At 38.9% G+C, this 21,258-nt stretch overlaps 1 protein-coding gene across 1 annotated transcript; it reads right to left on the bottom strand.

Moving 5' to 3' along the window:
* Window positions 1-4,215: 4,215 nt before the first annotated feature.
* LOC103281170 (epidermal retinol dehydrogenase 2) lies at window positions 4,216-19,398 on the bottom strand. Its single transcript, XM_016998023.2, is given in 9 exon segments — window positions 4,216-4,467; window positions 7,781-7,804; window positions 9,614-9,748; window positions 12,106-12,228; window positions 13,358-13,502; window positions 14,528-14,627; window positions 17,200-17,331; window positions 19,009-19,246; window positions 19,248-19,398. Coding segments are annotated over 9 exon segments (1,170 nt in total). The 5' UTR covers window positions 19,397-19,398; the 3' UTR covers window positions 4,216-4,343.
* Between the last annotated feature and the right edge of the window lie 1,860 nt (window positions 19,399-21,258).

The following is a 21,258-nucleotide window of genomic DNA, read 5'->3' as shown; positions in this document are numbered from 1 at the left end:
TAAGGGCTGGTGGTTTGAGTGGCTGCACTAAGCAGAGTTCTCCTTCTCATCCAGTGGCACCTAGGCCTTCTAGGTTGCCTCAAGGAAGACACATTCTGTAGCAGAGGAGGTTTGCCCCCTCCCTGCTTTTAGTTAATAAATTATTGCCTGGATGAGTCATACTCTCTCAGCCTCAAATCTTGATTGCTGGGCCACAGAGGAAGGTTGCAGACCACTCCTTCCTTTAAAATAATGCTAAACAAATTTTTATTTAGAGGGAGTCACACTCTCTCAGCCCTAGAAAGGCCCAGTCAATTCCACTCATTAACTGTGTCATTACATGCTGAGGCCTAAATTTTATTGCATGACTCATGTTAGGAGTTAAGCTTTGGCCTCATGTTCGGCCTTAAGCTCTCTTTTGTTTCAGATCTCATGTTAGGCTTGAAATCTCGCCATTATATTGGGAGGCCTTCATTTGCTTTCAGGCCATATGTTCAGGCTTTAAGCCTTTGATGGTATATTCAGAGGATAGCACTTTGTTTTATGTCCCATGTTAGGCTGTAAGCAGAGCCGGCCCTAGGTATTTTTCAAGTGTAGGCAAACAGAATTTTGGCGGCCCCTCAAAAAACAATCACTGAAAAATAAAAGCGTTGGATAAGCGAAAATGTTGGATAATAAGGAGGGATTAAGGAAAAGCCTATTAAACATCAAATTATATTAAGATTTTAAAAATTAAGCACCAAAACATCATGTTTTACAACAAATCAACAGAAAAAGCAGTCTCGACTGCGCCCCCGTATGTTTGGCGCCCGAAGCGACCGCTTAATTCACCTAATTGTTGGACTGGCTCTGGCTGTAAGCCAGGAGCCTTCGATGGCATAGAGGATTAAAGCCTTGTAACTTGAAGGTTGAGTTGCTGACCTGAAGGCTGCCAGGTTCGAATCCCACCCGGGATGAGCTCCCTCTATCAGCTCCAGCTCCATGCGGGGACATGAGAGAAGCCTCCCACAAGGATGGTAAAAACATGGGCAACGTTCTTACAGACGGCCAATTCTCTCACACCAGAAGTGACTCAGGTTGCTCCTGACACGAAAAAAAAGGCTGTAAGCCTTTGCTATTGTATTTGAAGGACTCCATTGGGTTTCAGACCTCACGTTAGGCTGTACATCTTTGGCAGTACATTTGGAGGTGTCTGTCTTGTTTTAGGCCTCATGTTCAGCTTTATAGCCTTTGCCAGTATATTAGGAGGTCATCATTTGGTTTTCGGCCACACCTTCAGGCTTTTATACTTTGCCAGTATACCTAGAGGTCTCTAGTTTGTTCAGGCCTCGTGTTGGGCTCAATGCCTTTGGGTTGTTGTTGCTTCAGCCTGGAGCTGTCTGGAAGAGGCCATGTGATTTCCCCCTATTTCTACCTATGAGACCTTCCAGCTTCTGCCAGGTCAGGCTCATGGCCTAACAAACTACAGGGCATCAGATCTGGTCTGTTCTTGAAGCTGTGCAGTCATACTCTCTTGGCCTCAGAACAAGGCATGGACACACTATTGTAAGTATAAATCTTCGTTATGTGGCTGACTGCCTGGTTTGAGGTGTATATCCTGTGGCCTTGAGGGCTGTATTTTCATCTCATGCTAGGCCTCATATTGGGCCCTTCCTAGAAGAGGTTGTTTGCTTTACTTCGTTGTCACAGGGCATCATTTTCTATAGTGTTTGAGAGAAATTGCCAGGTCCTGCTGGCTCAGGCTCCTAGTCTAACCCCCTGAAAGGCACAGAAGTTACGCAATCACATTCTCTCAGCTGTAGAGTAAGATACATACACTGTGATTAAATATAAATCTTCATTCTATTACTTACTTCATTATCTTTTAGGACTGTGCTTTTATCTTATGCCAAGCCTCCTCCATTTGGAAGATTGCAGTCCCAAAAAACTCCATGAAAAACTTAAGTTTAAATACAATTTATGATGTTTCCAGGTATATAACAACTATGATAATTTGTGCTTGCTTTAAAATGTTCTGAAACGTGGCAGGCTTAAAGTGGTAAATGTGGCCTACAAGTTCATTGATTATGTGCATAGCAAAATCAGTCAGAGTCTTTGTTTTGCTGATTTAGATGGGAATTATTGTGGGAGTTGGGTAGAAAGATGGTTCATATTGCAGTTGATAAATGAGGCTAGAGTTCCATCAAGATGTCTTTTGAAAACTTCTGCTTTGTTGAAAATTGATTTTTTTCCTGCTTTCCAATCATTTGAAAAAAAATATTTCTAAGGTCTGAATCAGCCCCATCTGACACTAATTAATTCAACAGTTAGGTTTTCTTACTAGTAGTCTGGTCTTCCAGTCTTGACTGAGAGAAACCCAGATCCCCACAGCAGGTTTAAGATGAAATGAGGGACAGAATAGGTTCTTACAATTGTTTTAACTTGATCATCGTCTCCCTGGCTACACACCAATATTTCAGGGAGTATATAGCTTTAGCCCAACTACTGACATATATTTCAAAGGGGTGGGGTTCTGGATTGATTGGGTTTTTTTTTAAAACTACAATCTATTTTCTCACAGAAGATGTTTCGAAAAAGTAACTTTTTAACCTGTGACTGCTGTTTGTCCACTTGAATAAACTTTCACTCTCTCCCTCCCTCTTTCTGTGTCCATATATGCTCATCAGGATTCATTGAGATCATCCAGCGGTGTACATACTGTAAGGAGTTCAATTGCAAAGTCATCACCCAAATAAGGCGCTTTCTACACTGCCATAAAATTGATTTTCTGCTTTGAACTGGATTATAATCCAATCTACACTGCCATATAATCCAGTTCAAAGCAGATAATCAGGATTTTATATGGCAGTGTCAATTCCCACTGAAATTTTCCTTAGGCCCCAAATTATTAGCATTGTAGCATTGAATACTGTACATTCTTCTGTTTTCTGTGTTCATATTCTCTTAATCACATTGCGCCCCTATTTCATTTAGGCCTAAACTCCTTATGAAAATCCTAAATGAAGTGTTATATTGCTTCAGTGGTAGAAATGTTCACTGCTGGGACAAATTTGTATTTGGGGAGGCAACACCCTCATTTGCCCCTACCATATCCCCATATATCCACAGAGAGATATTCTATCAAAGGACCCTGAAAAAAAAATGATTCCTCCACCACAGCACCCTGAATGCATTGTCAGAGCAGAAACTAAGTGGTGAGTAGGCTGTGCATGTCAAAGGACAGAATCAAAATGGGAATGAAACAAATTCCTGGAACACCTATTATGGATGTCACATACTTGGATCCTGGCCATGATGCTTCTGATTTGAGAAAAAGAGACTATAGGTGCAAGGTAACATTCCCATGCTCTGAGGAATGGCTCCACCCATCTCAGAGTTCTTTTGCTTTTGAAGGTGGGCCAAACTTTACTCCAATTTAACTTTGCCAAGCAACTATCTGATGCAGCTGTTTACCTCCCTTCCAGGAAAATCCTGTAGTCAGAAGGAAGTCAATTGAGTTCAATAGTAAGTACAAACCGGCTGTATGTATGTCTTTTTAGACGTATCTATTTTCACATTAGAAATAGGAACATTAGGATCACCCATTATTAGAGAAAATTTCCTGATTACTTCAAACTCTTTTTTAAAATCTTTCAGTGTTTTCAATCACAGCCAGAAACACTTTCAAATGAGCATTCCATAGATGGAAAGTCTCAAATTTAAGAAGACACCTGCTAATAGTATAGCTTCGCCCTTATTTATTAGCTTTATTAGCCACACTTTGACCCTGTACATAACTTTGGCACATCTCTATGTTGCTTTGTGAGGGCATAATAACACAAGTCAGAGAAACAAACTACAGTGTTTTGGAGCATTTTTCCCTCCTGGGGATGGCCATGGAGAAGGGAAGTTTCTGAACAATTGAACCCTGCTTCATTGGGGCTGTTACGACACAACTCATCTAGCTTTAGATACACTGATATCCTTTCTGGTGACGGGTAAAAAGATTTATAAGTCTTTTTTTACATCCTTTATTTATATTTGATAGGGGTGTGCCAAACTTTGTTTGAAATTTGTTTGTCATATCTATTTTGTAAGAATTGTGTATGCAAACAGATATTAAGAAACACAGGGCGTGGGGGAGGGGGACACAAAAACTTAAGGATCAAAACACTCACTCAATACTTTTCATTTAAATTCTGTTAACCTTGGAAGCTTCCCAAAGTCAGTAGCATGAAGACAAATGTCACCAACAGCACCATTTTACCAGTTTTAATATAGTACCTAAATTTTGAAGTTTATGAAAGACAAAAACTAGTAAAAATATATGAAGCAGAAGATCACTTAGGTATGAAGTCCACCCAGTTACCAAGAAGATGTCTCATTTAGAATATAGTACAGCATTTCAGTCCTTTGTTTTCAGTTCTCTTGTAATATGGCCTTTGAAGTGATTTAAATTCCTGAAAAGTATCAAAAACTCTACAAGAAGGCACTTGTGTAGACAGAAATCTGGGGAGAAAACACACAGTATTTCTGGTTAGTCCCAGGAGAAAAAAAAATGTTTTTAGAACCGATCTGATTGTTCACTTCATCTCAGCTCAGTCTGAAAGTAAGGAAGTGCACTTCTATATTAAAGGATGAGCCGGAAAATTTCAGATTATTTCTTATGATGAGGGATTTTCTTTTTCAGCAATTGGTATCAGCGGAACAACCACATTTCCTTCATTTTTTTCTTGCTTCAAACTTTCACCACTCTTTCTTACTTCAGATAGTACTTTTATTAGCTAGAGCAATATCTCAACCCTACCTTTATTTTTGAAATTTTCATCAATTCTTTAAAGCAAAAAAACCCAGTTAAGTCTTTTCTGTAGCTTTCTTGGGGTGGGGTGGGGGAGGTAGCTGTCCTTTTCCATCAGGATTAATTTCTCTCACAATACTGACCTTGTGATGAATGAAAGATGTATGTATTGCCAACCAGTAAGTTTCCACGTGTGAGCGTGATGGTGAGGTAGAACTCTAAATGGGACTTCTGACTATTTAAGAGGGGTGATTCTCTATGCTAAAAGTACGGTGACCAATGCTTTCCCATCTCAATGTAATGAGGTGTATAGTTTATGGTTAATGCTTAAGTTTTCAATAGTTTACTTCAATATGTGTGCTTTATCTCAGTTTTTCCTTGATAGAAGTCATGACATGAGAAAACAAGTAGTCCCATCAGTTAGAAATCTTCCTCATTTTAGAACTTTAAACTATACAGGGACTTTAGATAGTTGGATGTGCAGTGTTGGTGCCAGCATCGTTTGCTGCAATGCAGCAAGGCTTGATCTCGCCTCTTGATCACCTCATTCAATTGAAAGAATAAAGCATGGATGACTGTCCCTTTAAGAGTAGAAAATCACCCTGCTTATGTAGTCAGCAGTCCCGTTTCTGTTCTGCCTCCCCATCACACTGATACTTACACATAGAAACTTAAAAGCTGGCAATACATTCAACATACAGTCATCACAAGGTCAGTATTACTTTTTTAAAAATCAGAAGAAACAATATCCGAAAACCAAGAGACCCCTTGCCCTGACCCAAAGCCCCTTACATTAAAGGAGACCAACACTAGTTTAAAACCACTTATTTGTATGGGATCCTATTGTTTTGCCCCAAATTCCATTGGATTCAAGAGGCAGTGATTCAGGATAAAATCATTTATTTCCATGGGATCCTATTGTTCTACATCAAACCCCATAGGATACAAGATACTTCTGATAGTTGAGGACTGAAACAGGATGGGGAACTTCGATGGTTTCCATCTTACCTGTTTTTCAATTGGAACCATGGGAGTAAAGTGGGATAGGAGATAGGAGCTGTAAACATGATTGCTTGCCCATGCTCAGAGTTCTCTCTTTTCAGGATATTTCTGCCTCTTTTCATCCCTGGAACATATGATGAGCTGCATGCTTCTCCCTACTTGAAAAGAGGCTGAAATGTTCTGTGAGGGGGAAATTTCTCAATGTGATGTGGTCGATTGTTGGAATTCCCTCCATTCAGGACAATTCTGCTTCTTTTCAACCAAGGAGGGCTATGGATTACAGCTGGAAGTATCACTCATGTGATAAGCTCAGTGCCTCTCTATGCTTGAAAAGAGGCTGAAGTGTCCTATGACTGGGAAATTTCTCAATGTTATAAGGTGGTTGGATAACATGGCTGTCTTAAGAAAAGAGAAAGGTTTCTCTGATTTAGATGGACAGGAGAACAGCAAAATAAAAACATCTATGATGACTAATTTTCTAGAAACAATACAAAGAAAGGATTCCCTGAAATGCACAGTCAAGAGGCCACTATAGCTAGAAATGTAATCCAATAATATGAACTATAAAACAGTAATTAAACCAAAACATAATCCATGTGTTACCAACACACATACATTCATAGAAAGTAAAACTCTATATTCAGAGTTTGTGAGTCCAATGCCCACCAGAGTTCATGTTCCACATGGAGGACTGTATAAGTCACTAATTGTGAGTCCAAATTTAAACGTCCAAGTAAGTGAATCCTTTTATGAAATATACTCTGAATATAGAGTTTTACTTTCTATGAATGTATGTGTGTTGGTAACACATGGATTATGTTTTGGTTTAATTACTGTTTTATAGTTCATATTATTGGATTACATTTCTAGCTATAGTGGCCTCTTGCCTGTGATTTTCTAGAAAGACTTCAGATGAGAAATAAAGAAAGTATAAAGAGTGGATTCACAAGGAACAATAAGGAGAAATTGAGAGAAAGGTGAGATACATGAAACAAAAACATTTTGACTTTCGAAATATAACTGTTAGGGCCCTTCCAGACAGGCCAAAAATCCAAGAGCAACTGGGTTTTTTTAAATCCAACTCTTGGAATTGAAGTCACACAGCTGGCCTAAACCCCCTGCTTTTATAGGGATGTAGGGGATCAGCAGGGATGAGCATTGCCAGCCTCCTCCTCCCTTCCCTCCATTTTCCTCTGTTTGTGACCTGCAGCCTTCTTCCCTCATTCCCCCCTCCTTTGGAACAGCTGAAAGAGGGCAGGGGAATTTCTCCTCCAAAGTCCCCAGTTGACTGTTGGAGATCTGAAGGAGGGGGCAAAAGACTGCAGGCCTGCATTGGAGGAAGGCTCTGGTAAGATGGGAGGGGGGAGAGTGGGAGACAGGGAGGGAGTTCAGTCCTTTTATAAGTGTATTTGTGTAAATAAGGAACTGTACTTTAAAAATAACCCAAAATGTATAAATACACATTCACACAGAACAATACAAAAAACAAAGATCAACTTTAAAATGGCAGAAACACTCTGTTCCATGTCTTTTTCCATTGGTCTATTTTTATCTTTTGGCCTATGTTTTGAGCCCATCTAACCATCAAGTCTTTTACTACTTTCTCTTCTGTGTACCAAGTCAGTAGATGTGTGTCTATATAAGATATAAGTCCCTTTGGTTTCTGGAACATAGACACATTGAACCATGTTTTCACAGTCTGGAAGTCCAAGTTTCTAAGTTGTTCTTTAAATTTCACATACAACTGCATTCAGGGCCCATTTGGTCCAATTCTTCTAGATATTTCATTTCTGTTTTTTTAAAATGTATTTTCATAAAATGCATCTATGGTGGTATCTCCCTCCAGAGAGATTAATGAAGATGTACAACTGCACTGACAAATGTTAGAAATATGGAAAAGAAAAAGGCACATTTTATCACATGTAGTGGACATGCCACAAAGTAAACAACTACTGGAAACAGATCCATGTATACCTCGAAAAGACGCTACATACGAACTTCGAAATGACACCACAAATGTACCTTTTGAACATGCCAGATGAAGAACTAGAAAAGAAATTCAGAAAAATTTTATTTTACATGATAGTGGCAGCTCGAACAGTGTATGCTAGATGCTGGAAAATCTCAGATATCTCCCTTAGAAGAATGGGAAAAATAAATTATAGATTTTCTAATAATAGACAAATTAACTGTACTCTTGAGAAGATCAGAACTAGAGAACTTTGTTAATGAATGGCAACCAGTGATTCAACACCTTAATAAAAAAGTAAAAGAAAACTAAAAAGGCATATAGGGGATCCTGAAAGACTGTAGACAAGTAAGAAGTAGGTATTAATTTAGAACCTATGATGTTTTTATTTGTACTAATGAAACACTAATAGCTGGAAAATATTATACTGTATGCAACAAACACTTATTAATGTACGCCTATTTTAATTAAAAAAACAAAAAAAAACAGGAGCAGCACAAAGTTGTGGCAAGGAATCACAAAAGCACAAAATGAAGAGGCAGAAGCATCATTTTCTTCATACTATACTCATTCCAGCCTCCTTCCCTCTCTTGCTCTCTCTCTCCCCCCCTCTTCATGAAGTTAAACATACCAGGAATATAAACCACTCAAAATCAACTAACCCAATGTTCCTCAAAGCAGACAAAAGCAACACAGACAGCAATCTCCCAAAGTACAGAAAAGCATGAGGCACGGAGGTTGCTCCCTTGAAGCCCTAAAACCCTGTTCTCTTGCACTAGCATTCCTTCTAGCACTAGTTCTTAATTCAAAATGCTGCTCATATGTCAAAGTGAAATCCCGGCAAAGTGACGGTTCTCAACTCAAAATACTCTTAATTTGGGATGCTTTTAAGTCAAGGTTCCACTGTCATAAATCTTGGAAGGTGTTCAACAAGATTTTAAAAAATGGAACAAACTAAGATTATTATTTCTAGATAAGATTTAGATTATAAAAATTCATGTTTGGCACAAATGTCATTTCTGTTTCAAACAATTCATGTATTGATTAAGGATTTGCCATTTAAGCAGTGGAAAAAAGACACACATTATGTGCCTCACTCAATGTGGTGGCACAGAACAACCTATACAGTACAACAGAGCTGAAGCTGACTTGGCCCTGCTGAACAGTCACATTACCTTTCATTTTTCCATTGCCACTTCAGATAGGTACAGAGCTCCACATGAGCTCTTAGACCTTTGTTGATGTCAGTGTTTATGCTTTATTTGAAGAGGAGGTGGAATAAGTTGATAATTAAAAGTTTACATGAGAGATCTGAAGTTCATTCTCTCCCCCTTTTGTTGTTTGTATTTTTGTGTTGTAATGTATTTGTGTAGTGGGTTAGCAATCCCATTAAACATAGCTATAATGTAATAATTTTATATTTTGTTATTGTTTGTAAAGGAGCCTCTAGTGGTACAGTGGGTTAAACCACTAAGGTGCTGAAATTGCTGACCAAAAGGTCGGTGGTTTGAATCACCAAGGCACTGGCTGGAGAAACTTGATCCCAATGTCCACGAGTGTGGGGAGTGGAGTGGAATGCTGTTCCTCCAATTGGCATCTTAACTGGGGAATCAATTCTAAGTTTCTCCAGGAATTAGGTAAATCTGGACTCTCTCATTTGTCACTGGCTGGAGGAGTTATTCCAAGATCTGGTGACTGACGTGAGCATGGGTATAAATCTGCTCTTGGAAGCCATGGACTACCTGGATGACAAATGTAACATTTTACTTGCTTTAACAGAGTATCTAACATAAAATCCTAGGGACCTATAGAAAATATGATAGACTAAGAACATTCTTAAATAAATAATAAGAAAAAACAGAAGATCAGTCAAGTATTAAACATACCAGTTGTCAAGAGGAAGAATTCCTACTGAGTCCTTTGTGGCTTGTCCTCTTTGAACTTCACCTCTGAAGTGATCTAGATTATTGAAGAAACCAAAATATTCTGCAAAAAGGAACACTGCTTTCTCAGGAAGGAATCTGCGGAGAGAATAATGTAGTATTTTACATTTAGCTCTAAAAACTCATATCATTATTGTTAGGACTGGTCAGGAAGTCTCAAGCTGAAAAAGTCTTTTTTTTTTTTTGCCTGTGAGACATTCATTTGGTTAGGGACGTACATTGAAGAGACTTAAATTCATAGAAATAAGAAGCAGTAGAACAATCAAGCTGTTCCTTATAAAACATTTCTCACTCTTTCTTGCTTTGAGCATATTTTCCCACTGCTATTTTGCAGTGGCAGGTATTGTCCTCTGCTAGGGTGGGCTCATGTCATATTACATCTGACAAGCCTGGTTATTGATGAAAAAGGATCAAAGCCATTGAGGGAAAGAATCAGCCCCAGCAGTTCAATTTTGGAAAAAAAAGACAAGCCTCTGAGTATATTGCCATTTTCCAACACCATAAAATAAAATATTGATTCCCAAACTTTTAAAGTCATCTAAAAGTGTCCCACTCTACTCCATTTGGGTCACTTTGTTTTACACAAGTTTCACATTCTGAAAATATTTTGAGCATCCCTAATTATTTTTATTCTAGTTACCATACATTCAAGACAGAAGCAAGCAGCTCCTGAAAGTTTTGTGGGCAACTCCCTAGCTATAGGCAAATTTCACTTCCTGTTTCCCCAAATTTGTATTGAAAGCCTCTTCCTAGGCAAGTGGCTCTCTTGTGTCCCAACCAATCGTGCTTGAGATGGTGGTGGAACCAAGAAAAGGGCCTCTTCTGAGAATCTCAGGGCCTGGGTAGATTCATACAAAAAGATATGGCCTGCCAAGTAGTCCAAACCTGAGCCATATATGGCTTTATAGATTATAACCAGCACTTTTAAATGTACCCAAAAACAAACTGGCAGCCAGTGGAACTGTTGCCACAAGGGGCTTGTGTGTTGCCTGTAGCTAGTTGCAGTTAAAAAGTGTTATTTCCTGTTTCTTTGGGTTGTCTTTACTTTGACTACAGGAAACTACAGGAAATGAGATTCCACCTGAACATCAGGAAGAACTTCCTCACTGTGAGAGCTGTTCGACAGTGGAACTCTCTCCCCGGGGCCGTAGTGGAGGCTCCTTCCTTGGAGGCTTTTAAGCAGAGGCTGGATGGCCATCTGTCGGGGGTGCTTTGAATGCGATTTCCTGCTTCTTAGCAGGGGGTTGGACTAGATGACCCATGTGGTCTCTTCCAACTCTACTATTCTATGATTCTATGATTCTATGAAAGTCGTTGTTCTACTTCTGAAACTTTGTTTTAGTGGCTGAAACTTTGTTAAATTGGTGGAGAGAGACTCAACAAACCATCACGTGCTATTTATAGGGCGATGTCCCTTGCACAAAGACAAAGCTTTGGCAGTGTAATAAAGTTTCTCCATGTTTTTATGACAGAACCAATTAGGAAATGATATTTATCAACCAGGAACAGAAATCAGAGCACACCATCAAATCACTCCTGACAGATGGCTATCAGCCTCTGAATAAGGAAATCTGTTCCTGGTTTGAAAGTGTTATTTCCTGTTTGATTGGGATTTCTGGGGCTGAGAGTATGTGACTTGCCCAAGATCAGCCAGTGGGTTTCCATGGCTGAGTGGGGAATCAAGCCACAATTGTAGTCCAACTCTCAAACCACTATACTACACCATGCTCTCTCTCTCTCTCTCTCTCTCCCCCCCCCCCCTCTCTCTCTCTAAACTTCTCATACCCTCCAAGAATTCATAGATGAAAACCAGGACACCTATGGCCAAGCAACATCCAAGTTTGGTCAAGATGGTCAATGTTATTAATAAGGAAAGAGTGAGGACAAAAGGGGGTGGGGGATGTCTAGAGGAGAGAGGAACTGGGATATCTGGGAAATGTTTTAAGGCATATGGCTCCTCCGTTACTATTGGGGAAACTTCAGGGGCTGCTATCTCCCTTGTTTTTAAAGCTATTGGTGTGAAACTTGCTACAGTAGTAGGACACATTTACCACACTTTGCCCATCAAGTTTCATGTTTCACTTATCCACGGAATTTTAGGAAATTATTATAGCTTTTTAAAAATATCCTCTCTGCCTCTCCCTTCCTCCTCCATCAGCCTTGATTGGCTGAGAGGCACAGGTTTAGCTTCCTTAGTATTGACACACAACCACATAACTTTGCACAGGTTTATATACTATTATTGTACTAAGACTACAAGAACGATGCTTCCGCCTCCTCCTCCCTCCTCCGTCACAAAATACCTGTGCAGGGATTCAAACCTTGCTCTCTAGCTTCATAGTCAACTGTCAAACTAGGAAGCCACACTGCCTTTCTGCATCATACTGTATGTTTGAACACAAAGATAACAAGTGACAGCAGAGATATATGCTTACATTTTAAGAAGAATGAATCGGGCATATGGTGGCATGACAACATAAAGTTTCTCTTTCAGAATACCATCCACAATCTTCTTCCCAACATAGCCTACATCGAAGATAGGAAGTAGAAATGGTCGGCTGTAGGAAAATGTTTAAAAAGGTTGACTCAATAAGCTTGAAAAAAAAGTCATGTCTAAAAACCCATGCAGTTCTGCCAAAGAGCTCTTAGTTTATAGAATCACAGAGCCGGAAGGGCCTGCAAAGCACTGCCATGCAGGAATTTATAACTAAAACTCTTCTGAAAGATGCATATCTAATGAAGTCTATTTCAGTGTCAAGCAGTTCTTACAATAAGAGGCTTTTCCTATTGTCTAAGTGGAATCAATCAGCAAATGTGCATGAGTGTTAGCAAACTTGGAAGCAGCCCTGGAATTTAGGGGTAGTGTGAACATCTACATTGGCTTTTAATCAAACCAGTCCACTGACCACGCAATCCAGGATCACCATCACCTTTTCCCTGGACAGATTAGTACCATGTCACTTATGTTGCCACAACATCAGTAATGACACCATCAGGGCAAAGGAGCAAGAGTGGGGGCAATACCTCTCTAAGAACCTTATCACATTTGGGTTGGGATTCGCCATGCATCGTGACAAATCTGAGGGGTCCCAGTCGGGAGCATGGACAACCCATCAGCCCATGTCCCGCATTGTCTGACTTACCACTGGCCCCACCCCACGGGGGAAGTGTCCACCACCCGGCTTCCCCCCATTGTTGCAAAAGCAACACAGGAAGCTTCGCGTGTTTCTGCCATGCAGAAACACGCTCTCCTGTTCTGAAGTGTATGTAATGGGCTCCGTGGCAAAAGGGGAGAGTAGGTGGTGTACAACAGGCAGATTAGCTTGCATGATGAAGTCGTTAGAGCTCTTTGGAGCTCCATCACTGGCTGTCATTGTCAGGTTAGGCTGACCATCCAGTGGGGTTGCCCTGGGTTTGGCCTAACTGGGTGGTCTGGACTTTGATCCCACTTCTGCTACTTCTGTTCAGGAGCAGAGCATCTTTACAGCTTGGTGGAATCTGTGGCTGGTATAGAGCAGAAATGTTTGAGACTAATAGCAGATTTTGCTGTACAAGTATATGAGTGCCCACCCCCTGATTACTGAAGAATTCCTGATACATCATAGATCCCATGATATATGCCCAAGCTCTGTGCTTAGACAATGACAAAATCTATGAATATGCTGCTACCTGAAATTCAGGACTTACGTTGTTTGTACCCCTGTAACTAATTCTGTGTCCACATAATAAGGACAGACAATTGTGGTTTTAATGCCTTTCTTTCCTGCAGCTCTCATTTCAAAAGCAAGAGATTCCAAAAATCCAAATGCTGCGGCTTTACTTGCAGCGTAATCTGAAAAATTCAGGGAGAAACCAAAAGGATGAAAATTTATTTGAATAAAATGATTAAAAATAAGGTGAAATATATTGAGTCAGAAAACATTTTTAACATTGTATTACTATATCTACCTAATATTTTTGCATGTTACTTTTAGAAATTCTTGTAAAATAATAGGGATACCCTCAAAAAACTGGATGAAGGAAAACAGACTGCCTAATGAAAAAGGAGGAGAAAGGAAAGCTCTATGCAAAGATTTTGCATACACATCTCTAACAGAGTGGGAATATAATTGTGGAAGCTTCCGTGAAGCACTGGTAGAACATAGAATGACAGAATTATCTTTCAAGTTGTGTTCTGATGGATTGTTCAAATATTCTGGAATGACGTTTGATACAATTTTTCTTGTGCAGATGTGAGTACTGTATATTTGAATGTTTCCCCAAATAATTCCCCATCCCCAACTTGAGCACCTTGGTCTTCTGAAAAGGAAAGAAGTCATAACATGCATACTAACTGGACAAAAATCATAACATGCTATTCTTCTAGTTCTAATTTTGCTTTTTGTTTTTTAATAGATGTTTTCTTCTTTTATAGTAAGTTAAATCTCACAGATTTTACTTAGATACAACTATGATTATTTTCAAATGTGCTTAAGCCCAAGTAAGACTGATATAAATACGCATTCTGTTTGGGGCATCTGCTTTTTAATGACCAGTTAATTACAATGTCTCTGGGAAAAATTGTTAACAAGATTTTAAAGAGGTTTGTCATTGCCCTTTTCTGAGGCTGAAAAGACTAGTCCAAAGTCATCCAGAGGGTTTCATGGATGAGTGGAAAGATGATCCAGTTTTATTGAAGTCATAGTTCAGTACACAAATAGTTGCATCATCCTGGCTCATTAACTTAACTGTATGTACTCCTAATTCTTTCCTAAATTAAGATTCTTCACTTTGTACTGATTAAATTTCAGTCAGGCTGGCTATCATGGAGTTTATGCTTTAATAGATGACTCAGAAATAGTTATGTAGCATACTGACCTGTTAGTTTATTCCCCCCTGCTAGTGCTGTATCACTAACAATAGAAACCAAATGACCTTCGTTGTGGGCAATCATAGCTGGAAGAAAGGCTTTGCAAGTCTGTGAAACAGTTGGTAAATCATTATTAATATTAAATAAAAAAAACTTTATTTAGACTTCGCCACCATCTCCCCACAGGGACTCGGGGCATCTCACAAAGGTACTACAAGGTGCTGCGTATAAAATATACAATACATAAGCATGAAAACAATAACAATATAGATTATAGTGACACTCACAACAAAACACACATATCTTTACATTGTTAAAATTTATAAAATGCAGAAGTACCTGTGGATAAAACTGGCTGCTATCAATTAACAAACTAAAGTGCCAATGTGAATAGTCAGTCCTCATATGCACCCATTTCAGTCTACTCCAAGTCAAAGGCCCATTTAAAAAGCCATGTTTTTAGGCTAGATGGAAAGGTATGGAGAGTGGGGCTAACCTAGTCTCTCTAGGGAAAGCATTCCAGAGCCGGGGAGCCACCACCGAGAAGGCCCTCTCCCTCATCCCCACCAATCATACTTGAGATGGTGGTGGGACCGAGAGAAGGGCCTCCCCGGCAGATCTCAAATCCTGCTTGTTCATAGAAAGAGATGCGGTCTCAAAGATAGTTTGGATCCGAAGCATATAGGACTTTATAGGTGATAACGATTTAACGATTGTTTTTACTGTAATTGATGTTTTTATTGGATAACTGTTTTATTGCTGTGTTTTGATATTTGATTGTTTTATCGGGCAAGGCCCTATGTAAGCCGCCCCGAGTCCCTTCGGGGAGATGGGGTGGGGTATAAAAATAAAGTTGTTGTTGTTGTTGTTATTATTATTATTATTATAACCTGCACTTTGAATTGAGCTTTAATAGGGGTGTGGTATGCTCCCTATAGCTAGCCCCAGTTAGTAATCTGGCTGCTGACCTTTGCATTAATTGCAGTTTCTGAGTTGTCTTCAAAGGCAGCCCCACGTAGAGTGCATTACAGTAGTCCATTCTGGATGTAATTAAGGCGTGGACTACCATGGCCAAGTCAGGCTTTTTGAGGTACGGTCGCAGCTAGTGCACAGGTTTTAACTGTGCAAAGGCCCTCCTGGCCACCACCGCCACTTGGGCATCAAGTGTCAGCTATGAGTCCGGGAGAACCCCCAGATAGCGGACCTGTGTCCTCAGGGGGAGTGTAACCCTGTTGAGCTTATTTCATGTAATCTTGACATCTGTTTTCTCAGAATCCTGAGATAAAACATTACAATTAAAGGACATATATGCTGGTATACTTCTTCAGAATTTTTATGCCAATTTTCTCAATGTTAGGAAGTTGTAAATTTAAAAAAGAACACTTTACTTGTAATTCATTATTTAATCAACTGATAGGAATCGAACATAGTATCTGAAAGGATCCAATGAATAAAAATAACTGCTTTTCTCTTCAAATACAATAATTGGATTGGACTGAATTCCACAGAAAGATAGAGATTTCCATTGCCATCACATCGTTACTTGGCATATCATGCACTGCTTTTTCATGTCACTCTTGCATGCTATTGAGAAAGGTCAATGGGAACAGCAAGAGAGGCCAGGCCCTGGGATACCAAATCTTGACTACTTCCTTCATTAATGTCCCTAATGTTGTGTGTCAGCCTCATACTCGTTGTGACTAATGATTTTGGACCTAGTGCATACCTACATCCTGGTCAGGTTAATTTGTTCTTTGTGTTTAGTCTCTGAAGCTGGAATGCTTGTGTGTAAGATAGTGGTATGTTATGAGCAACTTATTAGACACATGCTAGTTCCAGGCCTGTGGTCAGCCCAGCAATGGATAGAAAGAATACTGAAACAGAAGAAATATAATTGAAATATAATTAACCCAAATGTGTAGGTTTACTTGCTCATGCAATGTGATGGAAAGCAATCAAGAGTCAAGTGATCTTGGAGTGTTACATGTTTCATACTTGTTCTAATTGGAGAAGAATGTTAATATAATGAGGGAAGAGTATATGTCCAACGTTTAGTGCTGTACGGATACCTATTTTTGCTGTTGGAAGATCTATTTCTTCTTTTGCTGCTATTGTAGATAGTTGATATTTTGGTGCCAGAGTAGTAAGCTATGATTCTTTCTCATTGTGAAAATTATATCTAGTTCTGAAATGAATTCCAGTGGAAATTAGTTGTAACAATGTATTCTAGGAGGGTAATTTGTAACACTCTTCTACATTTCTAAATCAGTGAAAGGCTCAATATATGAATTGTGCCTTGATTGTTTAGGGACTATGTACGCTGTGCCATTGAGGATAGTATGTTGTTCTGTGGCATTTGCTAATGAAGTTCAAGGCCATGCTAAGCAGCCTTGTTAGCCCAAACCACTTCCATGTGACATGAAGCCACTATGAAGCTGATTCATCCGTGGAATAAAGGACCAATGTAGATGTTCCCACCATCACAGTGTTTTCTGAGGATAGTATTGGGTGGTTTTCCCACAGTAAACCAGGAGGTTTTTCATGGCAAAGTGGGGATTCTCTATGAGATCATACTCAAGAGTTGCATCCAATACTCAAACCACTATTTCACACATCTACATTCAAACCATGCATTTATTGATAAAACAATTCCATGTAGTTTTGAATGAAAAATAATTACCCAGAAATGAGCAGTAGTGTTCACTTCTAATGTTTCTTCCATATCTGAGTCAAGAAGATCAAGGAAAGTCTTTCCTTTCAGGACACCTGCATTATTGATTAGGATATCTACATCACCCACTTCCCTTTTGACCTACAAAAATAAAAATGAAAACTTGTCCAGCCACCTTGATTTATTAAAACAGCCTATACAAGAGTAAAGTAAGACACCTATGGGTTAGCACTAATGGCTCCTGAACCTCTGGAGGTTGCTCAATCCTGTATAAAAACTTAATTGTATTAAACAAAAGAGACTTCATGTGTCAGTTCTTAGCCTTACCACAATCAAGTACATTACACACGAGGAGCATATCTACGCTGACCACTCTTTATTGGTATAGAAGCGAAACAGTATAGAGCTGATCTGTGATAATGTGAGGCAAGGCCACCTTAATGCAGCCTTGCCCAATGTTATCCAAAGTTGGGGAAAAATTTAAATCCTGCCCCAGAATTTGAGCTTTATGGACAGTGAGGGAAGACAAGACAGTTTTCAAGCAGATGTGGCTGCAATTGTCTTGAGTGCCACCCAACTTTCCCTATGTTTGGATGGCCGGTGAAACAGATGGCAGACTCTGGTCCCTCACCTCCCTTGTTGTAGCAGTCCCCAGTCATTACATGGCTCCTATCTTTCCCCTGTCACTCATCCTGACAGCAACCATGGCAACAGGTCCTCTTCCCCCCACCCAGGGGCCTGACTGATATCAAGGTGAATGATGGAGAAAGAGTAGATGCTGTATAATTGGCTAGACACCCAAGGAAAGGAAATGTAAGATTACCCCCTATTTCCACACCAGGTGGCAGAATCCTTGTGCAGACACCTTTTGGGCCCAACTCAACATCCAGCAATCACAAAGCGGGGATCAGTATAAATGGACAACATGATCTACTTCATTTAAATTTTATGTTCATATGAACAATTATCAATTTGGATGGCACAGACTTTACACTCTGATTGCCTAACAATGTGCAAGTACACAGTGGAGGATATTAATATTTTTCAAAGATGTTAGGTAACTTATAGACTGTATTTGTTTCATTAAATATATGGTGTATTTCTTTTTTCTATAAAGAGCAGTTTATGAGAGAACGACAAAGAGAGAGAGAGAGAGAGAGAGAGAGAGAGAGAGAGAGAGAGAGAAGAGAGTACAGTGTGTGTCGGAGGAAATAATGTGAACCAAGGAGGAAGGATGAGAGAGAAAGAGATTGATTAAAGATTTAAACTAAATATATCAGCAAGATAATCTGGAACTGAAATTTGGCCACTGGGCAAATAATCATTTGTTTACCCAGTTATATTTTATTCATTATTGCAAACATTTTGGAGGGTTGTTGAATAGTGTTTATATAGGAGAGAATACCTGTATTTGAATCCTCATAATACTTTGTACATTGGATAAATCATCATCAAATTGGGAAATCATTCAAAAACTTCAGTTATTATGCCTACAGCCTAATATGCTGCTTTATATAGAATATTACTTGTATTAACTTGCATATCCTTCTGTAGGTAACCCTGGCTTAAAGAACAGTTAGATAATTTTCTCAGTTCAATTCTCCAAACATTTGGATAGTTACTTAAAAGGGCAACAGCTATACATGCAATTCTTGAACCATAAATAAAGTGAGACATGAGAGAAGCTTCCCACAAGGATGGTAAGAACATCAAAACATTTGGGTGTCCCCTGGGCAACGTTCTTGCAGATGGCTAATTCTCTCACACCAGAAGCGACTCAAGTCACTACTGAAACGAGGGAACAAAATAAAGCTTTACCTGTTCTGCCACTGCGTAGATTTCTTCTCTTTTGCGCAGGTCACACTTGTAGGTATAAACAGCCAGAGCTCCATTGGCTTTGGCAAGCTCTGCTGTTTCACAGTTGCCTTCTTCGTCAATATCCCAGAGAATGAGGATGGAACCAAGACGTGCCAAATTTATGGAAATCTCTCTTCCAATTCCATTTGCAGATCCTGTGACAAGCACTATTTTCCCGGCAACATTTTTTTTGAAGACAAAAAAACATTAAAATGAATGCCTCCAAACAGTAATAGAAAAATAAAATCAGAAATTCAATGGTAGCCAAGATACTTCTTATGATTAACATGGCTCTGTTGAATCTATTCTCTAATTTTAAAATTAGATAATTTACTAGTAGTAGCAACATAAATTATATTTTCCTGAAAGTTTGCTATTCTTATTTAATAACTTTGATGTTGATCCTTTAGTCTCAGCCTCTCAGAAGAAAATGTTTCTGTCTATGCTACTGTGGGGATAAATATTTCAAACACTCTGCTTATTTGAGAATATCCTTGGGAGACCCATTTTCTTCTCCTCCCACTTACAATTAGATTTGATTATACAAGCAACATTCAAACAAGAGGTTAAGGTTATAATTTAGCATTATTCTGAAAACGACCAGCATGGATACGTGACAAGATATTCAAGTTCAGCCGGCCATGCCTTATCGTACCCATAAGTGCCTCCAAAATAAAGGTGCTGCCACTCCCAAACAAAGAAGAATAAGTGGAAAAGGAGGAGGAAGAAAAGCTTCAGAGTAATTTGCTGAATTTCATATTAGATTTTATGTGAAAGCAGAACATTATATCCTGGATTATTTTTAGGTAGGAACTCAGGTGTTAATTCACTCCCTCCCAAGCATCCCCAGGAGAAATAGTTCTAAGTCACCTATATTATTGTAGGACAAAATAATTAAAGTAATTAAAATATACACATATTGAACAGTTGCTAAACTGGCAAAACTACTAGATAGTTCTGAGCAATAGTGCTAAATCAGCTGTTCCATGTATATAGGGTACAAGCATATAAACTGCAGATTTGTTCAAATGTATCTACCTCTGTCTGTATGTATGCACCTTCATTCACAATTATTACATTTATACTATTTGTTGACAAACCAACCCAACTCTGATTGCCGAATATACTTCAGGTACAAGTCTGCACCAGATAAATTTTAAAACATAATCTATGTAAGAGTGAGGAAACTAAGCCTAACTAGATCTTGGAAGTGTTACTGTTCCTAGAATTCCCTAGTTAGCATGGCTAGTGATCATACTTCCTTTTTTAATTTATAATTTTTGTTATTGTTAAAACAGTAAAACAGTAAGAAAACAACAACAGAAAAAGAAAAGAAAAAACAAAAAAGAAAAAACACAAAAACAACAACAGAATAAGCAAGTTTACAAAATGGTATACAGTCAGCAGCACTACTTAAAAATGTGAAAAATTAAATTTGGCTGTACAGTTATTGTATCTTAACATTTCTTATCCCTCTAACCCCTGAGCTAATACATCTTTTAAATAATCTGAATAAGCACATTTCCAGGTTTTCTTGACCTTTTTGTTGATCATATTATTTGTTTTTTTCATCACTTTTTTCCAGAATTCTTGAACTATAGTATAGGTTCACCATACATGGAAAATGATCCCTTCACCTAGTGATCATGCGTCCTGGAAGATTCTGAGAATAGCCATCTGCCAGGCTTCCAGTTCTTAGTGGGAGGAGACCAGGTCTCTACAACAAATTCTCACATTTCTTTTAACATGATCATCTTCTCTCTGGCTGAAAAAGCAATCCACATAACCTTCGCCCACTTGGTAACATAACTTTCAAATGGGAAGAGCTCTTGTTTGTTTGTTTACCTGCAGCTCCCATAATCTGTCATCACAGCTGGAGGTGTTTAGAAAAAACACCTTTTCAAACTGTGGCTGTCATTGGTTTTTTGTCCATTCTAATACAGGGTGTTTGAAAAAGAACTCCCTAGTTTTAAAACACATTAAAACTAGAGAGTTCTTTTTCAAACACTCTGTGTATTCTATAAGCACATATAGTTCAGGCTTCAATTGGATACACCAAGAGGCATACATATAGATGAGAAACTGTGAAATTAAAAAAATGCTATCAAGATAATCTCTTTCCCTGAATTTTTCAGGCTGGCTTCTAAAGGTTTTCTCTTTTGGGATATACTGAATATTTTCCAGCAATATTGTATGTGTGTAGGAGGGGGG

The sequence above is a fragment of the Anolis carolinensis genome, chromosome 4 (genome assembly GCF_035594765.1).
Source record: "Anolis carolinensis isolate JA03-04 chromosome 4, rAnoCar3.1.pri, whole genome shotgun sequence".
Classification (NCBI taxonomy): domain Eukaryota; kingdom Metazoa; phylum Chordata; class Lepidosauria; order Squamata; family Dactyloidae; genus Anolis; species Anolis carolinensis.
The sequence above is the reverse complement of the archived record's forward strand: the minus strand, read 5'-3'. Positions and strand labels throughout refer to the sequence as shown.